This window comes from Carassius auratus, chromosome 10 (genome assembly GCF_003368295.1).
Source record: "Carassius auratus strain Wakin chromosome 10, ASM336829v1, whole genome shotgun sequence".
In the NCBI taxonomy this organism is placed as follows: Eukaryota; Metazoa; Chordata; class Actinopteri; order Cypriniformes; family Cyprinidae; genus Carassius; species Carassius auratus.
In genome coordinates this window covers 8,242,149-8,263,487 of record NC_039252.1, presented here as the reverse complement: position 1 = coordinate 8,263,487, position 21,339 = coordinate 8,242,149, and the positions used below count along the sequence as shown (strand labels likewise).

The 21,339-nt window shown below is 37.5% G+C and overlaps 1 protein-coding gene across 3 annotated transcripts; it reads right to left on the bottom strand.

Moving 5' to 3' along the window:
• Positions 1-19: 19 nt before the first annotated feature.
• LOC113109709 (serine/threonine-protein phosphatase 2A 55 kDa regulatory subunit B alpha isoform) lies at positions 20-20,813 on the bottom strand. Of its 3 annotated transcripts, none has more exons than XM_026273448.1 (11): positions 20,667-20,813; positions 19,360-19,491; positions 16,910-16,987; positions 11,013-11,110; positions 10,757-10,922; positions 9,333-9,445; positions 8,043-8,220; positions 7,744-7,908; positions 7,465-7,634; positions 4,374-4,465; positions 20-1,285 (listed from the first exon to the last, which is right to left on the bottom strand). In XM_026273448.1, the coding sequence occupies exons 2-11, from the start codon at positions 19,364-19,366 to the stop codon at positions 1,006-1,008; spliced, it is 1,347 nt and encodes a 448-aa protein (XP_026129233.1). In that variant the 5' UTR covers positions 19,367-19,491; positions 20,667-20,813; the 3' UTR covers positions 20-1,005. The 3 variants fall into 3 exon arrangements, with proteins under 3 accessions (XP_026129233.1, XP_026129232.1, XP_026129231.1); XM_026273447.1 differs by having other exon boundaries at positions 20,565-20,808; XM_026273446.1 differs by lacking the exons at positions 19,360-19,491; positions 20,667-20,813 and having other exon boundaries at positions 16,910-17,030.
• Between the last annotated feature and the right edge of the window lie 526 nt (positions 20,814-21,339).

The window sequence follows — 21,339 nt, the reverse complement described above, 5'->3', positions numbered from 1 at the left end:
GAAGAGGACATGACTCTTGTTTAATTGTTTGTTCCGTTTATAAATACCATTTTGATATCATAATCTCTATAATCTTTCTCAACTTGTAACTCTTGAGATAGAGAGAGTGAAGGCAGAAATTGGACATGGATCACAAAGGAAAATAAACCCTGCAAGCCTGAATGACTCGTACATGAGCAAGCAGTCCAACTGGAGTTTATGTGCTTGAACAAGTGTAGATGTTAAACTACTACAGCAAACACGGCAATGCCGTCTGTGCCACAAAAAAAAAAAAAAGGAAAGAAGAAAAGGAAAAGCTCTTTGGGCCGCTGTGATGGTGAGTGTGTGGATATCTGAAAGGAAACAGCCAAAACCTTTTGTAGCTGTAATGGAGTGTAATGGGACAGTATGAAATGTTATTAGTAGTGAGCTAAAATAAAAGAAAGAAAGAGAAACACTTATTCTTGAAACAGAATAAAAACAAACTAAACAACTTGGCAGTTTCTCTGAGAAGGTTAAAAAAAGGTTACAATGGCACAAAATACATAGGGAGGATTAAAGGACACAGGGACACATACACATTAGTTCAAATTAGTTTTTATACAGACAACTTGGAAAAAAAAAACAAAGCCAAAAAAAATGAAACAAAAGAAAAAGAAAAAGGCGCATGGTTGAAATCTGTCAGATTGCCGCCCATTTTGTCCCTGGGCTTTGACTTGTGGGTAAAGGGATGGTGGGTACAGACAGGTTGGCACAACATCACCAGAGCAAGGCGCGTGTCATGGTGCCACAGAGGCCGAGGCCAGGGTGCACTCTTCTCCAGACCAGTTTGAACCAGTTTACTCAGTATTGGCAGATGCTAGTTGGTTCGACTAGTTCATTCTGTCCTGGAGTAGGCCAAGGTTGGTTATGTGATGATGGTGGCTATCACAGAAATGATTTTTGCTAGTTCTTTTTTTTCAATTTCACATAGAGAGAGAGAGAGAGAGAGAGGTTCGGAGGTTTTCTTTCCCCATGACGACAGTTTTAGTTCACTTTTTCCTGGAAGATGTAGAGGTTGTTGGTGGTTGCCACGGCGATGATATTTTCCTGCGGGTGCCAGGCGGTGTGTAGGATCTTCTTGTTGAAGTCCAGGCTGTCCACGCTGATCTCATCCTTCTTTCGCTTGCCACCCGCACAAACCCTGCGCGGCTTCAGGACCTGCCGGGGCTTGCAGCTCTCGCGCGAAGCCTCCAGGGTGACGTCCCGCCGCTGGCTGCGGTCCAACATTCGGAAGAAGTTGTTGTAGGATCCAGTCATTACCACACTAGGACAAAAGAAGAGTTACAGTACCGTTAATAAACCTCACTGTAAACATGATTGGAATTTGACCGGTAAAAGACAAATTGTACGTTAAAAATTTCAAAAGAACAGCATCTCTTTTATTATTTTGCAATGAATGTCACTTTTGATCATTTAAATGCATATTCCTATCTATAATGAGACATTTTAGGTAATTTTACCATACAATACTGTTAAATGTCCAATTTTTAGAACTGAAAAAGTACTAATTAGTTTAGAACTTAGCAACAAAATGTAAATAATAGACATTATCGGAATCCCAGTTATCATTTGATGCTTCTACATTGAAATAAGTATCTTTCATTTTTACCTTTTTTCCAATTATGTACACTAGTGTTTTGATGTAAAAAGTTTAAGTTTATGAAACACTTAAAAAACACTAAGTTAAATTATCACACACACACACACACATATATACATATATAAATAAAAGACTGCTATTGAATTTTTATGTTAAGCCATGCATCAATCCGATACTCTGTATCAGTTCAGATAAGATTGGTTTTTGGAAGAAATTGTATTGTAGCATCCATATTTTTTTATAAAAAAAAAAAAAAGAAAAAAAAAAGTAAAATTCACATAGAAACTTTTGCTTTTTGCTGCCTAGGGGTGAGAACCTACACTGGCATCACGGTTCGATTCAATTACCAATTATCATATCATTGACTCGGTTCGATTCACTATCACAATGCATTGTCAATGCACTGCATCCTCTATTTTCAATTGTACCTCACATGTATAGCCTACAATTTTGTCATTAAATACCAGCAGTCAGATATAGGAACTGTACCTTTAAATGTACTTGCTTAAAGAAAACATGCTTCTTGAATGCATGATTTTTCTCTGAGCTGGGTCTACCTTTGCACTCACAGGCATTAACAGCTCAGGGTGAAAATTGCTGATGTGGTTTCTCAAGTTAGTGGTATTACCATTGATCGGCTTTTAAAGTAGTTGGAGCATTTTTAATTACTTGCACTTGCGTCTCACCTCTCTCGCTATTGTATGCTACCACGAAAAAGCACGCATGTGACAAATTATGTCAGAACATTACAATTGGTTATGGTCTATTAGTAAACAGTTACCGAATCGTCCTCGTCTGCACTGCTATGCATCGTAGAAACGATTAATTTCAACATCCCTAGTGCTGCTTCAGCTAGTTCTAGGCTAGTAATGGGAAAACTGCAGATTTCTGGGAATAGAACAGGATGGTTGGCTAGTAGTCCAAATATAGGCATGACTGAAGTTGGTGACTAGTTGAGGAAGAGTGTGTTCAATAGCACTAATGTGCCTTCATGACATGCTAACCCAATCTTCCACTGCCATTGACCAGCATTCAGTCTGTCTGAGAGTGATTAGAGGTTCCCTCCAGATAAGAGCCAGTCTGGGCCCCAACGGAGTCACGCAGTTACAGCAGCTGGCCTAAATGTGGACTGCCACCTTACTGACTGACGGTCAGCTTTTAAATCTCTGGAAGTGTGTCTTAAAGTGAAAATTATACTTTATTACAGACATACCAACATCTTGAATTCGTCATATAACTATACACGGTGGTATAATGCTTGCTTCTACATTTTACCCTTCTGTATTTTCTCAAAACACGTAAACAAAACAATAAAGCTAACTTGATAGAACTGGAAATATTTCTGTACTCTCCTAATTAGTCATACTTTATTTGCAGCTATAGTATAATTAAGCTAAAATAGCTATTAGTAACAGCCTTTTAAATGTTTGGGGTTGGTAACATTAAAAAAAAAAAAAAAAATACTTTTTTTGAAGTGTTTTATGCTCACAAAAGACTATTTAAGAAGACAGTAAAAACAATATTGTAAAAATATTATCAGTTTAAAATAGCCATTTTGTACTTAATATATTTGCAGAGGTAATTTATTCCTGATCCAAATCTGGATTTTCAGCATAATTACTCCAGTCTTCAGTGCTCTTTCAGAAATCATTTTAATAATCTGATTTGTTGCTCAGGACACATTTCTTATTATTATCAATGTTGAAAAAAGCTTGGCTACTTAAAATTGTGATATGTTACTCAAGATTCTTGGATGAATATAAAGTTCAACTAAAAAATTGTGAGTATCATTACAAAGCTCAAAATGTTTGACAGTAATACAGAGCAATACCTGTACGTGAATCTTGACTTCTGATTTGGTGGGGAAAAAAAACAGTTTAATTTTGCTGGAAACAAGTAGTTTAGAAGTGGAATAAGAACAGAGTACCGTTTTTACTCTGCTGGTAAATGCAACGTCAATGCTTCTAGACCCTCTAGACCTATATTTTGCTGACACTTACATGAGTCTGAGAGCATAAGCTAGTGGTATTTCATGGGGCTTGGTAGACAGGAAGACGTGAGGCATTTTGACATTTTTTGGGTGAATTTGTCCATTTAAACAATACTTCAGAGAGAGCTTAATATTTGCACACGCTCTGAAGCGCGAAACTTTTGTCCTTTGGCACTTACTGTAAATGTTTAAACTGACAAAGCTTAAATGAGTTTAGATTAAAAATGGATATCAACATGCTGTTCAGGTTTAACCTGTCAGTACCCGTGTGATGACGGAATAAATGAGTGCTCATATTCCAGCATTCGGCATTCACTAAGAACAAGAATGCATGGTTTGTTCACGGTTTTTATTTTTTTCCACCACTGTTATTGTAATGTTTGGGAAGCTAGAATGCGCATGCATAAACAGAAAAATATATTAGCTGAACCCTGTTTGTTTTACGTGTTATTTATAGCAAATCATATTACAGATGCTTTGTCAGATTTAAGTTGAACCACGTTCCCAGCGTGTGGCGAACCGTGTGCCATCCCTATTAGACAACATACAAAACTACCAAATTTTGCTTTATGGATGACAACTTGAGATTGCAAAATATATTGTAGAATCTGTGATTTTCTGTAAAGCTGCTTGGCAGCAATTTGCGTCATGAAAAGCGCTATTCAAATAAACTTGAATTGAATTGAAATTACTTTTAAGAGTTTAAATTTAGAACACTCTTTTATTATGGAAATTATATAATTCAGGTGGGTGAAGTCTAACCTGTCATTTCCGTTCCAGCAGCATTCGAATTTATCGAAGATGCAGTCGTTCTCATAAAGAGAGCACAACTTACTCCTGAGGTACTCATGGACCTGTGGAAGACAAACACACAACACTATGATCTCCAGTAATAGTATCAGAGGCAATGAATCAACCTGATGCTGAAGTACAGAAAAATGACTAATAATCCATGATGACCTCATCCAAGCCATCAATGTTAATCAGAAATATCTGGGTGGGTCAAGATACTCCCAACCGGTTGAGGCAAAACTGCTGACTTGTAGGATCAACCTTCATCCTACACTTTTAAATAGTGCAGGTGGCGCCCCCTAATGTTGACTAAAGTAGTCTTTTCATACATATACTGGAATTTTCTGTTTTAATTTTCTATTAAGAGTGCTGAATGAGTGACAGCAAAACAAACAGACTAATTTTCCATAGATTTTACTATGAGTTTTTATAATGGGGTTTTTCAATTCATGAGTAAAATAAGGCTACGTTCACACTGCAGGCTGAAACGACCCAATTCCGATTTTTTTGCCCCTATTTTTTTGCCACAGATCCGATTTTTCCAATGTGACCCAGGCCACTTGGGTATGTGGTCCTAATTCCGATACATATCCAATCTTTTGAAATGCGACCTCCGTCTGAACGGCCAGGCCACATGTATCCGACCCGTACGTCATTGATACGGTACAAATGTCATAATTCTGCATTGAAGTAGGCGGGAACGAGAAGAGCCACTCACATCAGTATCCCACCACTCCTGGCTGCGACTCCGCACCCACACGTTTCTCTGTACCGAAGTTGCTAACGCTCTGCTCCACAAAACGCCATGGCCAAAAACCTTGCTCTCCTCCTTTTTAATTTTCTTCTTAAAACGAGAATATTGTAATTGTGCTGGCTTTGTTGGGAAAATAACTTTAATATTACAAAAAGAGCTCTGCTGTTGACTACAATGTTGTTGACTACACTGTTGTTGACATCCATGTTTAATGTTAGCTACTTCCTCAAACAACGTCGTTCACCGTTGAGTACTCTTCTGCGCATGCGGGTCACTTCTGGGTAATTTCACGTTCACACAGGAGATCACAAAAGGTCGCATTTAATTGGAAATGTGAACGGCCTTGCAAAAAATCAAATTTTTTAAAAAAAATCGGAATTGAGCATTAAGCCATGCAGTGTGAACGTAGCCTAAGAGTTGTGGGAAACGTAACCTGATGATGTTGTAAAACAAAATAAACACATATGCTTATTACAAACATAATTGAAAAAAAATGGACATAACTTTCAAAATATTTACCACATTACATTATATTACATATAACAATTTATTATAAATTTTGATGGGGAAACAGTTGGCTGCTTATTATTTTTGTTGAAACAGTGATAGTTTCTTCTTTTTTTTTTTAACCAATACAATTTTTTTTCCAGATTTCTTTAATGACGTTTGTGTGTGTGTATAAGAGAGACTGTCTGTCTCTGCGTGTGTGTGTGTGTCCATCCATACATACATGGATATTTGAATGACATCCATTTTACATTTTATATATTTTTTTTAAATCAGACTCCTGTTGAGGTTCAGTAATTTTAATTTAATGGCAATGATAATGTTATAGGTCAGTTACTGAAATACCTTACTTTCAAAAATGTCACGTCAGTTAATTCATTGGTATTTAAATGGATAGTTCACCCCAAAAGCAAACAAAAAATAAATAAATTCTGTCTACAATTACCCACCCTCATGTCATTCCAAGCCCGTGAGATCACAAATTAAGTTGATTTTGATGGAATCTCAGAGGTCTATGACCCTCCCATAGACAGAGAGGATATTACCACGATCAACAGACAAAAATGTATTAAGAACATCAGTAAAATAGTCCATAAGATATCAGGAGTTCTACCAAAATTTCACGAAGTTACAAGAATACATTTTGTGCGCAAAGAAAACAATAAAAAATGTTGCTGAACGTAATCATTGCCGTTTAAGTTCAGTAGACAGCGCGCACATGCTGAACGTAAACTATGTTCTTTACTTTGATTACATTCTGTGGTATTCTCCAAAATGGCAGAAGACAGTTACCTTGGGGAGGAGAACTTTTGAATAAATTGCTGTTATTGTTTTCTTTGCAAACAAAAAAGTATTCTCATAGCTTCGTAAAATTACGGTTGAACCTATTTTACAGATGTCCTTGCTACATCTATGCGTGTTGATCATGGTAATATCCTTGTTGTCTATGGAAGGTCGGAGAGCTCTCAGATTTAGGGATGTTCATATACCGTTTAACTGTTTACCCAAAGTAAGAATTTTAACTGAACTTTTAACAACTTTTAATTTAAAGTGGTCTTAGTACACAACATAACTACAGAAGAGTCAAGTTTTAAATAGGAAAAATATTGAAACTCTTTGGTCATTTTTGACAGAGATGCTAACGGTCTAATCAAATTCAATGATCTATGCTAAGCTGCAGCTAAAGTGCTACCAGTCCCACAGATTGGCTGAAAGGATTCGAAAACGATTAAACTCAAATGTTTAATTCTAGGGGATGTATGGAAATGACATGAGGGGGAGTAATTAATGACAATTAAAAATTTTGGTTGAACTAGCCCTTTAACAAATAGAATCATCTTTTGCTTCAAACAAAGTCTGCCTCTTTAGACAAGGCATAGTACACAATTGCAAAATCCCTAAATTTAAATTATTTACATTTTCAGGTGACTTTTCACTTTAATGCTTTTTTATTATTATGGAAATATGAAATTATTATAATTGTTTTTATTATTAAATTATATATAAAAAAACTGCTAGTGGATGGTGATAAATGTCTTAAATCATTAATTTCATGATTTATGATTCAGTCATTTATTCATTTGCCTGGTTTAAACAGGCGATTCATTCAGGAATTAAGTAAATGTTTATGAATGGGCTATTAAATCATTGGGTCACCCATTCATTCAAAAATTGTGCATTGCTTGAAAAAAAGCACTACAGCTCTGCTGTGGCTTTATAGGTAATATTTCAATTGGAAAAACTGAGCAAAAAACTAATGAAATTAAGATTGCTAGCTGCTCTGTCCATTTATTAACTCACCTGGTAGGTCTCAACGGGTCGATTCTCCATGTTGAGATCCCAGATTTTGACAGACAGGTAGTCTCGGGTCATCATGTAGCGGCCGTTGTGACTGAACTTCACGTCTGAGATGGAGGAGATGATTTCAGAAAAGAAAGAGCGGTTGCTGGGGTCCTCAGGTTCTTCGAACACTAGACAAAGCAGAGGAGGAACAAACACCTTTATACGACGAACACGACATCACAGTATACACTATTGGAATAAGTGGCATATATGACGCAGCCAGCACATATAACTCACATTTAGAGTGCTTGTCACAAAGTGCTGATGCACGCATGTCACACAGGCGGATGGTGCCTTTGCTGCTGCTGTAGACAAACGTGTTACATTGGTGAGGGTGGAACTCTGCAGCTGTGATCACCTCCGTCAGCTCCTCCATGTTGGCTGGTTTAATGTCCACAATGTCTGATGCAGACTTAAAGCCACATAACACACTAAGAGGTGACAGGAGACATTTCAACATGACATTCACGACCCAAATCAACAACAATGCTCCTTTATATCCTCCAAAATAATGCATGTTTCCCTTTATAGGATACTGAAGCTGCGGTCAGTGATCTCTAAGTGCCACAGGTTGATGCGCAAGTCGTCTGCAGACAGATAGGTCTCGTTGTCACTGTTGACCGAGATGGAGTTGATGTGGTAGGTGTGGGCGTTGGCAAAGACCCGCCGTGGACTGGCCTCCACCATGAGATCCATAGGCCTGAATACTGGCACCTGCACAAAGAGGCCAAAAACAATCACTTTTATGAATATATAACAGTCATTAAACATTATATATTATATAACAGAACAAAAACACAAATTGAGAGCAAATACATATTACCTTTCACAATTTGGGGTTAGTAATTTTTTTTTTTTTTAAATGCTTCTCTTTTGAATCTTCTATTTAACTTAATATCATCAGTTTCCAAAAAATGTATAGCAGCACGACTTTTCTACACTGATCAAATTTGTTAAGCAGCAAATCAGCATATTATAATGATTTCTGAAGGATCACGTGACACTGAAAACTGGAGTAATGGTTGCTGATACAGCTCTCAAATTGTAATAACGATTGCTTTTACTGTGTTTTATATAAAAAAAATAATAATAACAACAATTACTAAACCCAAATGTTTGAATGGTAGCATAAATGCATAAAACCAGTTCTAATATTCAATACTAATGTTCTTGAGTAAGGCTGTGACCATAAATTGATTAGTGGATTGATTCTGAGATCATCCGAATGCATGGCGATTCTCTCTGGAATCGATTCGAGCTTGGATTTAGAACAGCAGTTGGCGCTCTAATCTAGCTTTTATCCACTCATTCAAATGCTCATAAAGAAGAGTACTGAAGAGCACTTGTGCATTCGGTTGAGTTGTTTAATTTCACGTCAGCTCAGAACGCTTTTGTAACGAACGATTCATGTAAACAGCCCACTGTGAACACCCTTGTAATTCGATTAAATCGTATCGAATTTTATGAATGATTATTTTAGGTACAAAGATTTGGACAAGGATTTGGAAACACACAGAGTAAGGCTGTTTCTAAAGAATGCAGTCCCATTTGCTGTTCAAAACTAAGCTCAGAATCGACTCAAGAAAGAATCGCGATTGACTCTGATCTCTGAATCATTGCTGAATCATTTCTCCATTTACGATGCATCAATTTATTCTCCCAGCCCTGTTCTTGAGTGTTTGTTTTTTTAACACCAAGCCAGTTTCTGTGGCTGTTTTTAAGCAAATAATTTTTCTTCTATGGAATTATACCAGATTTGTATCTAATTTGCTATACACTCTATAGTTATGTTTGGTTTTGTGTTCTTAAATGCGTGCGTGACTCACCCGTAGAGTTGTGATGGTAGCAGCATCTCTGTAGCGCCCATCCTCCTCTTTAAGATTGTATCCCTCTGGTCTCTTGTCACGTTCACTGATCTTCCACAACTTTATAGTTTTATCTGCAATCAAAAGTACAGCATAATGTCACCTTCTAATGTGGGATCTGCCCTCTGACTCATGCTAAAAATAATCGTGAGAGCCACAAAAAAATAAACCAAGCCTATTTCCATTAGCAACAAGAGGCAGTTCGACTGGTGTAACAAATCAAGTTGACAGTTCACCAAATTTTGAAAACATCTGGAAATTTTTCCCACATCTAATCTGAACTCTATCCCACACAATTCGTCCTCCAGTGTGCACTCATTCTATTCAAGTCTTAAATACACACCGGTTGCATAACACGTCGGAGAGTTCATATTTTTAGACAGCATGGAGACCAATCAGTGAGTCAGGAAAAATTTGGAGAATTTGCAGAGCTCACATCAACTCATGGAAGTTATTAAATGCATTTCCAGTTGAAAACAGCGATTTGGCATTTACTGTATAGTAAGTATGAATCAGTCTGTACAGTGCTGCACTTTTAAAGCCATAGAACCTAAAGAATTAACCTCAAAGATTAAGTAATCGTTTAACATTTCAATTCCAAAGTGATTAAACAAATGATAAGAATAAAATTACAATAAATTATACATTATTTTGTGATACATGACAGCAATTTTACAGTTTACAGAGAATGAAAAGAATTAGAATTAAAGAATTAAGGCTTAATATAAAATAATAAATACAAGATTTGTTTTGCTAATTGAGTATTTTTTTTTAAATATGTTTTTGTGAACCATAGAAATGTAAAACCTTGGAATTATCTGCATCTGGTAGCTATTCTCAGCAAATACTCATAGACAATAAATTTGTAAATAATTTAACATGCACTTAAAAAAAAAAAAAAAAAAATTTATATATATATATATATATATATATATATATATATATATATATATATATATATATATATATTTTTTTTTTTTTTTTTTTTAAGTTACATATTAGATTTTTAGAGAGAATTTTAGAAACAGGTTTGAGCTTTTTTAATTATTAATTGGATACATCTATATTTGAAGGATTTAAGAATGAGATTTCTTCATCTGGCTTTTTTCAAATTACAAATAACTTTTTAGAATTTTTAGAATCCGTTTTATTTTCAGTTCGATTATAAATAGCATTTTTTGGGGAGAGTTTTAAAATGATAAGATTTTATTTTGTTTTCCTTTTAACTATAAATGACACAATCTGGCATTTTTGATCTAACAAACCATTATAGAACCCCCAGCATTTCTATTATGAACTCCTAGAGTTCAAGGTTCACATCACATACTCATCTCCATCCTTCAGTAAAATAAAGAGACTCCACAGAGCCCCACTGCTCTACTAACCATTTGTGGACAACAAAAATTGTGCAGCATTCTTTTGTGGTAGCCAGCGGATCTTGTTAATCTTTTCCTCGATTTCCAAGCTCTTCAGGTAGTCAAACTCAGGCTCGTGGCTCTGAAATGTGCTGTAAACATTGTATTCACTACGGAACTGTGACTGACTCTTGTTCTGCAAAAAGAAAAGCACATATTTGTGAGAAAGACATAAGTGGGAATGAAAGCGGATATAATGTTACTATGAAACGTCTGGATCCTTCACCTCAGTCTCTTGCTGGAAGATGACAACTCGGCCGCCTTTATCCCCTGTGGCTAGCAGCTCCCCTGAGTGGTTGAACTCCACAGTAGAGATGATGTCGGCTGTAGGATGGGCAGAAACAGAAACATCCGTCAGATTTCCTCCACCCTCGTCCCCCCAAAAGATACATAGAATTAATCCATCTCAACAGCCACTGGGATCTTGCCAAAAACACCCTCCGCTGTCATAATTTAATGTGCGATTCCTTCAACCATGTTTAGCCTCAAAAGTCACTTGACTGAGTCAACAAGATGAATCTTTAAATAAGAAGGCACCGTGGCATGCAGATCTGTAACCCAGATTCCTGACAAAAGATATGCTTCTGAGACGACGGGCTGTAGACTGACTCAGAGCAGTTTAACCCTTTATAAACCAGTAGAGCAGAAGAAAGCAGGAGAAAAGAAGAATGCAATGGCCCTTTGTTTAAGTCTGACCTCCCTGGGGTACAAAACTGAAACGAAGGTCACTGAATCAGGCCAGGAGACTTTGATAAGAGGCATGTAAAATACAAAGAGGAGACTTGAGGTGAAGATCTTTTACAGCTAAAAATCACAGGCAGTAGGGCTGGGACATATTTTAAATATTTAAGATATTTACTGTGAAATATGACTGGGTGTAAAAATATATCGTGTCGCAATACAAAAATGCAAGAAAACGACAAAATGTATTGTGTAAAGTTCACCGAAAATGAAAGTCTAGACATTTCATTTAGGATTTTATTTAAACAAAAACACGAATAAACTAAATAATGAACGTTTTAAATGTATGTTGTCTGGAAGAGGGACTGCGAGCATTTGTGTCTAACATATTTCTGTATTTTTGGTCAAAAAGAACCATAAACATTTTTATTCTGGTTAATGAATGCTAGTTTTTGTTAACTGTTTATTGTATGTTCACACCAGACATATATATATATATATATATATATATATATATATGTATGTATGTATGTCCATTTTTATATATATAAATATATATATATATATATATATATATATATATATATATATATATATATATATATATATATATATATAAAAATGGACATACATACATATACATATATATATATATATATATATATATATATATATATATATATACACACATATATATATACACACACACACACACACACACTGATATTACTATTATTTTGATTGTTGATAGCAGCATCTCTGTAGCCATGCTAATAAAATACAACTACCACTACAACTGATTTGAATTGTTCTCTATGCTCCAGGCTTATAACAAACAGCTAAATCAATGCTCTCTTCTATTGTCTGATTAAATGGACGTGTCAAGAAGCTCTTCACTGATTGGCTTGCGCAAGAACATGTCAGGTGAATTTTCTGCCAATCAGACTTGATTGAGGCGAATATCATGCATTTGCAATTAGGGATGGGTACCGAAACCTGGTATTAAAATGGCCCCAGAGCTAAATTATGAAAGACCATAGTATCAGTAAGATCTGACGGTATCGGTTCTGCTTTCGGTACTGGAGGGGGAAAAAATGTATGTACTATGTATTTTTGCTAAACAATGTTATCGTTATTTTATCTCACCAAACATTTCTAATGTGCGATCATATTAAGACGTTTGTCTGTGAGATCTGCGAGATCTCTCATGCGATGCGGAGGCTGTCTGTCAGTCACAAACACACACCACAACAAGAACGAGCGTGGCGCACACACACACATAAGGGGTTGTTCACATATCGCGTCTTTTGTGTACTCAAGTTCGTTATTTCTAATGTAGGCGAGCGGTATGCGCGCTCATAATGGAAGCGACGCGGTCGCGACGCGCACGCGGTGCGACAAGCTCGTTTTTTCCAGGCGCGTCCGCACCGCATCGAGTTAAAAACATCGAAACTTTTCAGAATGAAGCAAGCGCACCGCAAGTCATGTAGCTTCCTCACCTTTTCCGTAACAACGCTGAAAGCTCAGCCAAGATGAAAGAACAGCTGATAGCTGTATGTGGATTTTTTAATTAAAACTGCAAGCAGTTTTTAGTGCTGCAAATCCATTTATCCATTGCTGAAATTTCCGCACCTTCATGGAGAGAGAAGGTCATGGTTGCTTAGCAAAGGCAGACTCCCCAGGAGCGCAAGTGCCCGAAGGCTTTGGGGGGAAAAAATCAGAAAGCAGCGTACCTAGCGTTTTCCACGCATTTTTAGATGTGATAGGTGAATGGCCCCTTACAGTATGAAAACTCCTGCTTAATACAAAGAGTGACGATGGTAGAGACAGCGTTCTTAAGTGTGGTTAAACTTCACTAGAGTTGATGCAGACAACGGTGGTTGTCATAAGTGCAACAAAATTTTTACATGTAAGGGTGAAAACACAAGCAATCTGTCAAAGCATCTGTGGCGAGTGGGTCGGGGCCGAGAGGCGTGGGAACGAGGGGTGGGGCGCAGGTGTAGCTCATCTCCAATCACTACACCTGGCCTCACTCCTCGTTCCCACGCCTCTCGGCCCCGCCCCACTCGCCACATACCCCCATCGCCCCTCGCAGGCCGGGGGGTACCCTCGAGACTGCGCTCTACTCCCCCCCCCACCCCCCCCCTCCCTCCCTCTGGGGGGGACCGCTCACGGGGACCTGCAGGAACCTGGGGGTAGGACAGACGAGGCGAGAGAAAAGGAGATGGAAGGAGGAGCGACAAGGACGAGAGAGGGGAGAGAGGAAAAAAAAAAAAAAAAAATCCGGTTCCCAGAAGCACTGCTGCTCGGCCCTCCACCAGCTGGGTGATCTCCTCCGCGGTGCTTTGCGGTGGCACTGGACGGCCCTCGGCGGACGGCGCGACACTCCTCCGCCGCCCTATGGACGGCGACGGCTCCTCCGGTTTTGGGCAGCGGCAGGAGTCCCCCGTTCCCTGCCCCTCCGGATTCCGTCACGGAGGCGGCAGGCTCCGGCCCCCTGGCGAACGGCGCCGACTCCTCCGCTCCCTCACGGACGGCAGCCGCCCCTCCTTGTCGTGGGCGGTCGGCAGCGAGCTCGCCCGTCCCCGGCAACTCGCTCCAGCCCACCGCCTCGAGCGTCAATGGCGGCACGTACCTCGCCAGCTCGAGGGCACCGCGGATTCACCACAGCGGCGAGGGATCTTCAGCAGCGCATCCCTCCTTCTCCCGGGTTTCGGCACCACTGTAACAATATTCCCTTTGTAATCATCGGGAAGAAGGAGGCGGGAACCGGCGCACAATCAAAAAGCATTTTAATAATTAATAAATAAATACAAAACGGCGCACCAGCCCCTCACGGACGACTGGTGCGCACAAATAAAAGCCAAAACATAAAATAATGTCCCAGGCCTGGTCCTCTCTCGTCCTTCACGGTCGTCGCTCCAGTTTTATATCCTTCCATCTCCTACGTGGGACTCAAAACCGGCGGTGGGGCGCAGGTGTAGCTCATCTCCAATCACTACACCTGGCCTCACTCCTCGTTCCCACGCCTCTCGGCCCCGCCCCACTCACCACAGCATCTTTCAAGTGCATTATGTGCAGACAGAGAAATGCAAAATTTTCGACTGCCTAACACAACACAAAGTAACACAACACAAAGTACCGAGAAGAATACTGTTAAAGTACCGGACCGTTAAGAAGTATCGGTAAGAGTAGTAATACCGTAAAACCTTAACGATACCCATCCCTATTTGCAATATCAGCTGACACAGGAAAAAATAAACACTATAATACTGGCCTTTAACCAATGTCGTACCTAGGGATGTTCATTTTAACCAGTTAACCGTTAAACGACCATGAATAATTTTGACCGATTAATACAATCACTTAAACGGTTTTAAAAAGTTATTTATTTTCAGTAATTTATCAAAAGATTTAAAAAAGGTTTGCTGTATGGTTAAAACATACGGTATATTGCGATACACTACGATATTGTAAGCAAGGCGATATATTAGGATATTTCTTATTTTAGGAATAGAATATTTTGTAATGAAAGCTGTCATTAAAAACACACCACCATATGCAAACCTGCAATAAATACATAAAAATTGTTTAACCAGAACACAGTGAGATCTGCATTTGCAATAAATAGTCCTTGTAACATTCAACATTATTGAACCACTTTTTGTATTGTATGAGTAACGGGGGATAAATTCAAGTTCTTGCAGGATCCTTTAGTTAAATTTATTTTTATAAAAAGACCACCCTGCTTTAAAGGTTTACAGTTTCAGTGTACAATTGTGTCTCAAAATTAATACAGATATTGAACCTTTCCACTTGGATTTACAGGTTTTATGTTTACATTTAGTCATTTAGCAGATGCTTTTATACAAAGCGATTTACAAATGAGGACAATGGAAGCAATCAAAATCAACAAAAGAGCAATGATATATAAGTGCTATAACAAGTCTCAGTTAGCTTAAATGCAGAACATGTAGCAAGGGCTTTTAAATAATATAATGAAAAAGAAAACAGAAAGAATAGAAAAAGAATAGAGCAAGCTAGTGTTATTTATTTATTTTTTCAAGAATATAATTGGAATAGTGAGTGCTAAGAGTGCTAAAGGGGGTCAAATAAAGATGGATGAGATTGGTTTTAAGCCGATTCTTGAAGCTAAGGACTCAGCTGCTTGGATTGAGTTAAACAGGTCATTCCACCAGTAGGGAACATTTTATTTAAAAGTCCGTAAAAGTGACTTCTTTGGGATGGCACAATCAAGCGACGTTCACTTGAAGAACGCAAGCTTCTAGAGGGCGCATAAGTATTAAGTATTTCCGTTTTTATTTATTTTCCACATGGAATCGCCGAAACCGCGACGCGAGCCCCGCACAAACTGCACAAAACACCCCCAAAATGAAAGAAAGCTGCAGTCGCGGGTGACCCTCCCGCCTTTTGCGCCCCACGCGAGCCTCTTTGAAAGGCAAGCAGTGGAACCGAGGCAGAGCGAGTGCCATAGTCCTGCAGTAGACGTTACCACAAAAGCCCAAATGACGACACACTTCATCTTTGTACACTGAAACATGAACTGGGACAATTCTTTCACCTCCATTAGTAGCAGCGAACTACATTAACGCAATCATTAGTGGCGTGCTCTAATGCTATTTCCTGTCACTCAAGATTTGTACAGAGATGAAGACTGCCATCTAGCGGTCGGGAAATAAACAAAACTGCCATTAATCTTGTATGGTTTTTTTTTACATCGATATTCCGTTGAGAATCGATACAGTATCGCCAAACAAAATATCGCAATACTCACATGTATCGATATTTTCTTACACCCCTATATCAAACAAAAGTTAGTATTTTTAAATGGGTCACAAACACTAATCCTTTCTAATGTAATTAAATTCTAATTTAAAATAATCTTGTCGGTTAAGGGTTAATAATCGGTTAACGAGCGTCTTTGTCGTATAAGAAAAATAACCAAAATGATCATCCCTTGTTGTACAAAATCGTGGATCACTGAGTGGTAAACACCCTTTCACCTCCTTTTAAATCTACACAACACATAAATCATAAAGACTGATTTAAGCTATGCCACCAAGCCCTCTATGTTGAATAAAAGTTATGCTAGACAAAATTAATTACTAAAATTTCTGTATAGGCCTAACCAATAACAATGCGAGAATCACAATCAAACTCAGAGATCAAGATCCAGACTTATGAAACGGAGCCATTAGAATATTTCACAGTGAGGCTAATATAGGCAGGTCTGCCTTTAGATGTTTATAAGCTATCATAAAAATCTATTTGCCAGTGGAGAAAAGAGGATGGTTTTTACTTCTGAATCAGTTGCACTCTATAGTGTCTATATTTTCACTGGGGACACACTAATGTCTTTTGCACACTTTTGACTCTCCACATAAAGTCTGGTCCATAGATTATATTCTGACAGGAACTCACCTTCAGCTACGTCATCATCGATCGCACCTTTCACTTGTGAAAAGCACCACTGCACATCGTTTCCCCCGCCTCCGGCTCCTGAAACCACAAAACGCCAGTTACACTTTGTTACAGGCCACATATGTGACACTGGAGCACAAAACCAGTCTTACGTCACTGGGTATATTTTTAGCAATTGGCGCCAAAAAAAAAAAAAACATTGTATGGGTTAAATTTATGCTGGTTTTGTGGAATTATGGTCATTAGGAAAATTTAATTGACTGTCATATTTGATTAAAGCACGAAATGAGCACGGATAAACATCAGAAAATAATTTATTTAAACCGTGGAACACATCTGCGTTCTGATTGGTCAGATTGCCTGTCAATCAAGCTCTTTGTGAATGTCAAATTTGCTGACATTCTGTTGTATTGGATTTGATTTAAAAATCATCATTCCGTATGACAACAAACAAAACAAAAAAATACAAGAGTAGCACTACAAGAAAGATGCACAGCAGGAATTCACAGTAGGAAATAAGGCAGCACATTCTAATTTGACTACAATTTGCCCTTTCATCACACAAATAAGAAAACAATGAAAACACTGTCTACAATCGCAATAATCCATATCATATTTAAATGACAGCTCTTGCATCAGTTTTTAATGAGTGAGGAGAAACAGGCCGAGGCAACTCCCGAGTGGCCGTTTAAGGCAACGCCAAACTGGTTGGGTTTGTTCACGAGACAAGTGACTACAGGAGACCCAATAAGAGGAAGAACAACCGCCCTAGTATGAGTTAAAAAGCTAGCAGAGGTGAAAAGTATTTGAGTAACAGTACTTCAATACTATACTTGAGTATCATTTCTGAGAAGTTTTTACTTTACTAGAGTTCTTTTAAAACCAATACGAGGGAACAAATTATTATATTGAGCGCACAATTTACTTAAAACCATGTTCTGTGTTTGGCCCAGTGTTTCATTTTGTTCGGCTTCGACCAAGAATTTTAATTTAGGTAGATCCATAGTAATCCAAATTTCATTTAAATTTAAAAAGTCATGTCATAGGTCATCAGGACGTTTCCAAAGATTTAAAAATAAAACGGTACTTTTCTTTATGCCAATATTAACTAGCAATCCAGGCAATCATTATTTTATAGTAAATACAATCAAGGCAGCATTTTTTGAAATTATTCAAACTTACTAATTATTCACTTGGCTACATAGAGAGAGAGACGTTTGAGTACATTTCTGAAAGTATCTTCTATTTTTTATCTACATACGTTTAGTAGTCAGAAATAAACGTATATATAGTGCTGTCAAATGATTAATTACAATTAACTGCATCCAAAATGAAAGGTTTCGTTTCGTAATATGTTTGTGTACTTATTATCTATATATAAATACACACACACACATGTGTATTTTTCAGAAATATATGTTATGTTTATGTATTCATTTCTAATATAAATTATATGAATATAAATATGGACATGTAAACATTTAAATATTTTCAAAATATATACTGTATATGCATTTGTTAATATATACATAAATATACACAGAACACACATTATGCAAACAAAAACTTATTTTGAATTAGATTAATCGCAATTAATGGTTTGAATGCATAGATATACGATGCATACACACACTCAAAAACACATTACACTATATATATATATTTGTGTGTGTGTGTGTGTGTAAAACAAGTCATTAACCCTATAATCGACAATAATTGTGTCTGTGGAGGGTTGATTTATTTTCTATTTTTCCCAATCAGTGCCAAGTGAATCCTCCCACCCCGTAGATAAACGACTGATCTGTCCGATTCTGTTCTTGAAAGAAGTCCGATGTACTAAAATCTCATAACCAGCATCATATTGAGGATGTTCATCGCAGGATGGTGGTGGTTTTAGCGGTCTTAAGTCCCGGAGGGAAGGGCGCAGCGGTTTGACTTCACATGACTCTGCAGATGCCGGTTAAAGTTCGCTACTTCAATAGAGACAGTTTAAAGTGGCCGAGATAAGCACATTTATACATCAGGCCAGGTGATGCACATACCCAGAAAAAGAGAAGCGGTACACGTTACCCAGTGTCCATTCATTTTTACAACCGATATCACGTCACTTAGCCCAACCGCGCATCCCGCTAAGAAACGATGAGTGGGTTTAGGTTTAGCTCATCACTAAAACACCCTGCGCTCGGGGTCACTCGTGACCACAGAGAAGCCCATTTACTCAAATGATAGTCACATTGTGAATAAAGCCCGACCCAAATGAGTTTAGCCGATTTGCTGGCTAACTGGAGGGAAACGAGGCAGCTAAGTTGCTAGGCTACTGTCAGTGGCTCAGTAATGCTGATGATGGCTTCAGTTGAACCGCTGCGCTCAATTTAACAAATAGCTATTGCTATAATAGAATATAATTCATACAATCTTTGATTGAGAAGCTCATAAATTTGCCAAGTTACCTGCCATGGCGAGAGTGGCGATGTCGGACCCTAGTCTTGATCAGCAGTGTGAAGGCAGCGACCAGAGCAAGAGTTCCAAGAGAGTCACCGGAAATGCAGTTTTTCAAAATAAAAGCGCTTGGACGTGATAGTCTGAAAAAAAAAATGAAACAGAAATGCAATTAATAACATAAAACTAGATCTATTATTAATAGTGAGTGCTTATCAAATTAACAGCTAGGTAATCCCGAATTCCAAGAATTAGTGAAGCAAGTTAACACAGAAAAAACAAACTGACAAAAGTCCTTCTGTGTTTCTCCTGCAAGAAAGTGATTCCATTAATTATTCTGCAAATCTTTGGAGCACCAAAGTGACCATTCATCAAAGTGCATATTATCCATCCTAAATTCTATGTGATATTAGTAATTTTCAATACTATTTACCTTAGATAGGGTGAATAGATTGGGACGCAGGGTATATCTTCACAATGCAATCTTTCTGGAAATCTGTACTGTCTACTGTACTGGTGTATTCATCCACTTTATTTAATATTGCTGATGTTTTTGCAGCCAGTGGGGCTAATACATTATTTATCTTATAAAATTATTAGTGGTAAACACTACTGAAATATTGATACTGGTGAAGGTAAAAGATGACAAAGAGCTTCATATGACAGGCATCTCTAGAGTTTAGTTTTGATTGCCCATTTTATTATATCTAATGATGTTTGATGCATAAAGATGCATGATGTGCCAACATTAGATGTTCCACTTAATTCTACATACATATACATATATATATGGTCATCATACATTTTGAAAACATTACATTTCTACATAAATCAATCTTCCTTAAATCTATAAATTATTAATAAATGATATTATGATTTTGAAACCTAAAGTTAGTGCAGTTTATTTAGATTATTAATAAATAGCTCATGTACCATATAAAACGGGGCTACGCCATTTTGAAATAAAATATTTATGTTCCATTACATAAAAAAATTACATTGTTTTGTTATTTGTCTTTATTTTACATTATTTTGTCACATTTTCAATAAAGTAGACTGAGATAATTCTCTATAGTATTTATACTTAAAATGTAGGCATATTAAAACTGATAACAATGTGTATATTACACTTTTTTAAAAGCTTAGCTTAATCTAGCTGTATTTTGAAGGAAAATTCCGCTTTCGGGCCCGCTATTACGTCACTTCCGGCTCTTACCTTCGCTTGCTGCTGCTAATTTTTGGTAACAGAACTGTCCAGATAACTTTGCCGGGTTTATTTTATTGCAAGCAGCTCGTCTGGGAATGGAGGAAGACGGACCTCAGAAAGACGCTCTGTTCTGTAGTCCTTTCGTTTACGCCTAAATCTTCAGATCCTACAGCTTTCTTCCTGCAGCCCACACTGCTCACAGCTCCATCCTCCTACACTTCTCTGTTCTCTCAACATTCAACATGGCGCAACCCCGCCCTGTGGTGATGTCATCGGCACGGGCCATTCAGCACTGGATGTTGGGGGGTAATGACATAACTACAATTTTTTGATTTTTCATGGCTGTGCGTGCGGCTATGAAATTACCTATACTATCATAATGTGGTTGAATATTTGCATATATTATATATTTTAATATTATATATCTGTAGATAGATAGATAGATAGATAGATAGATAGATAGATAGATAGATAGATAGATAGATAGATAGATAGATATACAGGCATCTGTGTGTGTAACATACATAATATAAATATAGAATAATATAAATATTTTAACAATTTTACACTAATATTTAAAAGACCAAAGACTGTCAAAAACAACATTTTTTGCATTAAAAATATACACTCTGGATCACATACAATTAACAAGTTTAAATATATGTGATACTTCAGGAGATCAGGGATTCCCATTAACATTAGCTTTAATTACTAAACAAGCTCAATTACACCCGCTAACAAAACATTATTATTATTATTATTATTATTGTTATCACACCCAGAA

Excerpts from the sequence above, each read along its gene's own strand:
- LOC113109709 (XM_026273446.1), bottom strand. The coding sequence starts at position 17,030 with ATGTGGCCTGTAACAAAGTGTAACTGGCGTTTTGTGGTTTCAGGAGCC. Across the intron at positions 11,111-16,909 it reads CGATGATGACGTAGCTGAAG|CCGACATCATCTCTACTGTG; the intron begins GTGAGTTCCTGT and ends CCCATCCTACAG. Across the intron at positions 10,923-11,012 it reads TCTTCCAGCAAGAGACTGAG|AACAAGAGTCAGTCACAGTT; the intron begins GTGAAGGATCCA and ends TTCTTTTTGCAG.